Here is a 7,608-nt window from a genome sequence, read left to right as displayed (position 1 = left end):
GTCCCATCCCTCCATCTTTGGCCAACTTGACAAGCCTGGCCATGCTAGATTTGCATTGGAATGGAGTTGATTGTGGTAGTCCATAAAAAATAGGAGATATAAAGAGTCTCACTTATCTAGTGATATTTAACAACTCCTATGGAAGAATCCCTGTTGAAATTCAGAATTTGGCTGAGATGAGGCTCAGCTTAAACTCCTTCACTTGAAATGGAATGGACTTGCCATTTCCATCGGAAATAGGAGACTTGAAGAGTCTTACTCTAGATTTAGCCGGAACGAGTTCATATGGAGAAATCCATGTTGAATTTGAAAAGTTTGGTCAAATTAATACGTCTTGACCAAATTTTCTTTCGAGCCCAATTCCCAAATTTAGATGATGTTCATTCTTAGAATACCTTGACTTATCATGCAATAATTTCATGGGACCAAATAGGCATATGAAGTCAATCAATGCAACTGAAGACTTTGATATTGAATATTGCATTCATAGTAGAGTTACAATAGTGTCTATAAAGCAAGATTGCTCAACAAGAAAATCATGGCCATGCTAGATTTGCATTGCAATGGAGTCGATTGTGGCATTCCATAAAAAATAGGAGATATAAAGAGTCTCACTTATCTAGTGAGATTTAACAACTCCTATGGAAGAATCCCTGTTGAAATTCAGAGTTTGGCTGAGATGAGGCTCAGCTTAAACTCCTTCATTTGAAATGGAATAGACTGTGCCATTTCCATCGGAAATAGGAGACTCGGAGAGTCTTACTCTAGATTTAGCCGGAATGAGTTAATATGGAGAAATCTGTGTTTGAATTTGAAAAGTTTGGTCAAATTAATACGTCCTAACCAAATTTTCTTTCGGGCCCAATTTCCAAATTTAGACGACGTTCATTCTTAGAATACCTTGACTTATCCTGCAATAATTTCACGGGACGAAATAGGCATATGAAGTCAATCAATGCAACCGAAGACTTTGACATTGAATCTTGCATTCATAGTAGAGTTACAATGGTGTCTATAAAGCAAGACTGCTCAACAAGAAAATCATGGCGTCGTAGAACATATAAAGCCCATAATCAAGTCATTGTGATATTTCAACAAGCTTTCTTATCGTGTAGTTATCTTCTTAGGGTCACAAATCAACGCACGAAACCCCGAAGACATTTGACTCTCTGATGGAAGTGTACAACTTCCATCCAAACATTGACGCTGGTTCTTACCTTTTGGCCGGTATGCTGGTCTTAACCTGAAACCGTGGAATTCCATGAGCAGAATGGTCCGCTTGCCCGAAAGTTGATATCATGACTTTTAAAAACTGACCGTCTAAGTTAAGTCGGCAATTTTTCTCACTCAAAAATCCCTTGCGGCATTAATTCAATGCTGAGTCATTCAACGTGGCTTGTTGAAAAGCGGGGCCCCTTAAATATCACAGCAAACTCGGGCCTTCCACTTCCCAGCCAAAGAAGAGGTCCTCTCTCTATAAAGCGTGAAGATATTCCACATGATTCAATCGAATCCTGTAAACAAACTCGTCCACTTGCGTGTTCACAAGATGATGACCGCAGCTGCCTGGATCGTTATTGGGCTAGCCCTCTCCCACATCTACCCCGCCATTGCCATCGGAACAGAGGCAGATGCTCTACTTCACAGTGGGTGGTGGCCTGACCCAGTTACGAGCAATGCATCCTTATCCCATTGCGCGTGGCTTGGCATTTCATGCGACGATTCAGGAAGCGTCATCAAAATAGACATGCCACCACGAGGCCGTTACAACTACCAGGCTGCAAGTAACTTGAGCAGCATGAATTTCTCTCTTCTTCCAAATCTCAACTCTCTTCTGCTGCCTGATAATTTCCTCGTTGGTACCATTCCCCTTCAAATATGTGCACTCCTAAATCTTAGGCATCTCAACTTGGCCCACAATGAGCTTACAGGTGAGTTACCTCTCTGTCTCCAAAACCTCACCATGTTAGAAGTTATTGACATGCATAATAATCGAATCAATAGTACTATCCCTCCCAAATTGGGAAATCTAAAGAGGCTGATCGACCTGAATCTCAGTTACAATGGGCTTAATGGCACAATCCCTCCCAGTCTTGGTCTCTTGTCGAATTTACGTAGCCTCATACTCTGCCATAATAAGTTGGATGGCTTCGTTCCCCTCGAGATTAGGAACTGCGTGAACTTGCATCACGTTGACCTGCATGGAAACTTATTCACCGGTTCCATTCCCTCGTCTCTATTGAAACTGAGGAACTTGACACGTCTCGCTTTGCGAATAAACTCCTTCAATGGAACTATTCCTCCGGAAATAGGGAATTTGACCAACTTGGCATATCTGAGTATGGAAGGGAACAAACTCAGCGGATTGATCCCGTTAGAAATCGGTAATCTAAAGAGTTTGATTGAGTTGAATCTTAGCTCAAACTCCTTCACTTGCCCCATCCCTTCATCTCTAGCCCATTTAACCAGCTTGAAGGTACTAAATTTACATGATAATGTATTAGATTGCGTCATTCCATCTGAAATAGGAGATTTAAAGAGTCTCACTCATCTAGATTTGAGCTCGAACAACTTCTTTGGAAAAATCCCTCGTGAACTTGAGAGTTTGGTCATGTTAAGCTATCTCAATCTTGAGAACAATTCTCTGCATGGTTCAATTCCCAAATTCAAACGGCTTCTCAACTTGGACCATATCGACTTGTCGTACAATCATCTCACGGGAAAAATTCCAGATAATCTGGCCAATGTTCGCTATAGAGCTTTCCATGGCAATGAAGGTTTGAAAAAGATTGATAGTTCCAAAAGAACGTCTAAGGTTATGCTTGTGACGGTATTTGTACCACTGATGGCTATAGCATTGACTGTTCTTGGGTCTTGCTTCATATTTCGACATAGAAGGAAGAGCATGCAATCAAAGACAGTACAAAAAGATGGAGATTTCTTGTCAATATGGAATTATGATGGAAAAATTGCATATGAAGACATAATCAATGCAACAGAAGATTTTGACATTAAATATTGTATTGGGAGTGGTGGTTATGGTAGTATCTATAGAGTGCGATTGCCGAATGGAAAAATTGTGGCATTGAAGAAACTTCACCGATTTGAAGCAGAGGATCCAGCTTTTGATAAGAGCTTCCGAAATGAAGTGAAATACTTGACAGAAGTACGACATAGAAGCATAATTAAGCTTCATGGTTTCTGTTTACACAAGCGATGTATGTTTTTGATTTATGAGTACATGGAAAGAGGGAGTCTTTTTTGTGCTTTGAGAGATGACGTTGAAGCAGTGGAACTAGATTGGTCTAAAAGACTCAACATTCTTTGGGACATGGCACATGCCTTGTCTTACCTGCATCACGATTGCACTCGGCCAATTGTTCATCGAGACATATCTACCAACAACATTTTGCTTGACAACAAAATGCAGGCTTTCCTATCAGATTTTGGCACGGCAAGACTCCTTAAACCTAATTTCTCATCTAATTTCACAGCAAATATTGCAGGCACTAGTGGATATATAGCACCAGGTGAGCAGCAATCCTTTACACTTTTCTAGAATGTTATTATTAGAGGCACGTAGCTAGATCGATATACATGACACTCTATGTGGTAAGCAACACCATTGATGCTTCAGCTCCATATTTATCGTTTGATAGTGCACCAAGCTAACATGGAGAACTTGGTTTCGAGCTTGTTCTAATTTTGAACTTTTCATTTTTTTTTTCAGAGCTTGCTTACACTTTTGTCATCAATGAGAAATGTGATGTATACAGCTTTGGAGTGATAGCAATGGAAACAATTATGGGTGAGCATCCAGGTGAAATCATCCTAAAGTTGTCGACACTCTTCAGAGAAGATGTTATGCTACATCAAATATTAGACCATCGCTTGTCAATCCCAAGAGAGAATTCTCTTGCAAGAAGTATCGTTCTCGTGGTTTCTTTGTCGCTTGCTTGTTTAAGTAGTGACCCAAAGTCACGACCCACAATGAAACAAGTTTCTGAAGCTTTTCGAGCTCCAAAACTAGCATTGGCCAAGCCCTTCCATTCAATCTCACTTGCGCAGCTCCAAGAAAATAATCGAGGAGCATGGTGGGAAGGTGGATCAACAGAAACTTCGTCAAGCCTACAACAAGAGCAACGACCAAGATAGCGCAAATCGATGAACGTGCTTGCGGATATGAAGTATACAGCTTGTGCAATTTCAGTCATGTCGAACTTTTCTTATACTGGGTAGGCTAGAAGTTTGCCTGAGTAGCAATTGGTGAGGAGTGAGAAGCACTCAAAAGACAGTTTATCTTTAGTCTTTTTACAAAGATTAAGACGCACGGTGAATGATAATGCATTGTTGTCGCACGAATGATTGGCTTGTTAAGGACATTCACTACATATTTGAACGATCGTTTCTGTTTAGTTGAAGGTTTGCTGGTCAATCAAAGACTGAAAATCACGCAATTTACGTTTCCTTCACGTTGGCTAAAGATCAGACATCACGGAAACGGCCAAATACCAAGACTTGAGCGTGTAGACGACCCATGCACATGAAAATGAAACTTCTGAAGACCTAGACTTTGTAACTTGGTTCTCGACCAAGACCTTCTTGACTTCTTAAACATGTGCAACTCCCATCTCTTTCGGGCTCAATTCTCTCATTTAAAGAGCTTTCAAACTTAGACCGCCTTGGCTTATCATACAATCATCTCAATGGCCCAATTGGACGAGATAGTCTTATGGGTGCTTTTCCCGCAAACACTTTTTTCGGCAACGAGGATTTGCACAAGTTTGACGACCCCTGCAGTATAAAGTCTAGCAGAAAATCATTCCAAGGCTTCTGCTTAAGTGATGCATGTTCTCAGTTTATCTTTAAGGTTATAACAGATCATGGTTGGAAGGTGGATCAACTAGAACTTCGTCAAGCCTAATCGATGTATAAGGGGTCATTTTCTAATTGTCCCAACAATAGTGACGAGGTAGATTGGTAATATGATGCTGCAGCTTGGTGAAGGTGGTTGAGGATATAAGATCATTTGGCATCTACGATTTAAGTCAGAGTATTAAACTTTGTTCATGCCATGTTTAGGAGTCAGTTTATGTAGGACAAAGGTCGTTTAATTTTGTCTTTGGAGTAGGATCGGAGTGCATATGGTCATTATAATCGGCTAGGTATTTACTGCGTGTTGGTATTATTGATGAGTTAGAAATTTTTAGGGCAAACCATCACAAATAAAAAGTCCATGAAGACCATGACAATTCGACGAACTATTGTAACGCGTATGATCCAACATGTGAAAACCCAAAAGAACTCGACTTCTTCACACTTGAATTGCAGACTCGTCAAAAACCTTGAATTTTTTTTATGGATGTGCACAAGTTCCATTCACACATGCATGCTGATTTACATTCTTATTGAATCATAAAACAGCGAAATTTAAAGATTCGTATGAGCAATATATTCTACTAGCCGGGAAATTAGTGTCATGACTTTTAAAAATCCATCCCTTAAGTTACACCGGCCATTTTTATTTGCTTGAAACATTGTAGCATTACAAATCACCAAAGGTCTGTTGCGAGATATGGACAAGCAAATCACATAAAATAGTCAGAATGAAGAAAAGGAATTGGACATTGAATTTACTTGGTTCGATTCGAATATCGGAACCTACGTTCATGGAAAAAGCAATACGGAATTTCACTATAGAAACAAGTGATACATCGGAGATTACAATCACTTGAGCACTCAAACACACTCTTAGTGTTTTCCAATCTCAAATTATATGCAAATAACTCACACAGTGTTTAGCCCATCATAATTCCTAGTAAAACCTCACTCAATAAATTAAATAAATTTTACTCACAAGAATTTAACTGACTAAAATACTCGGGTATAATTTACAACAAGAATCCCTCACATAAGACAACTCTCTACACTCTTTTACAATCTCAAAGCTCTCTCTCTCAGCCACCGAAACTTGGCGCTCCGCTCGGCCCTTACCAAGGGAAAGAAAAGACAAAACAAGCCCACCATAATCCATGGATGCATGTGCATGCATTAAAGGAGAGAAGAAAATGGATGTATGAACCTTTCTTTCTTCTTCTCTCAAAGTCAATGATGATGGCTTTGGCAGAAGACAAGAAAGGGAACACCCATCCTTGCATGCAAGTGGGCCACAGTCCACTTTCCTCCATTCAAAAAGTCCAACCTGCATAGATGAGTAGAAGACAACAAAAGAAGCCACACATTAGCCTCTTCACACTTGCGGCTCATAAATGAAATCCACGTGCAATCTTCTTTTGACAATTTTGGCTGATCAATTCACATGCGTTGCTTTTACTCACACATGATCGAGTTCACATATTCTCGTCAGTCCGATTTCATTCAACGGGCTCAAACTCGAGATATATTTTCAACAAGGTGGTTGGCCCGAAAGTTTGATGTCATTTAGGAATTTTTGGCAGGAAAATAATCCATGTAACTTAAATGACCTACCTTTGAAAATTAGGAGACTTAGATAATCAATTAAAAGTTATGGCACATAATTCAAACGATGTCACAACATCGGATTTGAGATTATATTTGTATCGGTAGCGATCAATGGTTATTTCTTGTTTGCCACGCTACTCGTACAATGTCAATTTGTAGATTGAACATAAAATTTAACTTCTATCAAGCTAGTTTGAGCAGCTAGTGGGCTATAAGAGCTAATTTGTTTGCATCGAGTAATCAAACGAATGTGGCAGGTGATCCAGGAGTCAATTTAAGTGTGAAAAGGTCCCGATTCTACAATGTCATAAACTGTACAAATCGGTTTCCTCCATATTGATTGTTAAGGTCGTGCATGATAAAAATTTTGTTTCTCTATTTCTTTGTTTTTTTGTTCCTCGGAATAGGTTTAGAATATAAATCCGTTTGGTAACACAATTTCATTTTTCTATTTCTGGAATGGATTTCTATTCTAGAAATAGATTTGGAGCAAAAATTAGAAGTTAAAATTTTTTGCTTTTCTATTTTTGGAACATAAATGAGAAATCAAAATTTTTCTCTCATCGTTCACTCTTTTCATTGCCCATCGCCCACTTGCCGCCCATGGGATGATGGACGTCCACCACCAATTGCCACCCACCACCGGCCCCGGCCACCAGCCATCGAATGTCAACCACTGGCCACCGCACTCTAGCTGCCTGTCACCAATTGCTGGTCATCGGATGTCAAACGCCCACTAGTCATTGGTTGCTCATTGCCAATCATTGGATGTCTGAGGCTCATCACCAACCACCGGATGTTCGCCGGCGACTGTCCGCCGCTCGCCACCGGTCGCCGGATGTTGGCTACCCACCACCTGCCACGGGACTCCGACCACTAGCCACTCGCTGTCGGCCTCCTATTGCTGGACTCCAGATGTTGGACGTCAGACGTCGAGCTCTAGACGTTGGATGCTAGTTGCTGGTCGCTGGACTCCGATGTCGGACTCTGGACTTTGGCCACGTGCCACTAGTCATTGGACTTGGCGTCGAACGCCGATTGTCGGACTTCGGACTTCAGCCGCCCGCCGCCGGTCACCGAATGCCGAACGCTAGTCACCGAACATCAAACTCTAGCCATCGGATG

At 40.8% G+C, this 7,608-nt stretch overlaps 1 protein-coding gene across 1 annotated transcript; it reads left to right on the top strand.

Annotated features, from left to right (window-relative positions):
- The first annotated feature begins 1,549 nt into the window (after positions 1-1,549).
- On the top strand, positions 1,550-3,559 carry LOC104439708 (probable leucine-rich repeat receptor-like protein kinase At1g35710). The gene has a single exon (XM_010052731.3). The coding sequence runs from the start codon at positions 1,550-1,552 to the stop codon at positions 3,557-3,559; it is 2,010 nt and encodes a 669-aa protein (XP_010051033.3).
- The last annotated feature ends 4,049 nt before the right edge of the window (positions 3,560-7,608 follow it).

Source organism: Eucalyptus grandis, chromosome 3 (assembly GCF_016545825.1).
Source record: "Eucalyptus grandis isolate ANBG69807.140 chromosome 3, ASM1654582v1, whole genome shotgun sequence".
In the NCBI taxonomy this organism is placed as follows: Eukaryota; Viridiplantae; Streptophyta; class Magnoliopsida; order Myrtales; family Myrtaceae; genus Eucalyptus; species Eucalyptus grandis.
The sequence above is the reverse complement of the archived record's forward strand: the minus strand, read 5'-3'. Positions and strand labels throughout refer to the sequence as shown.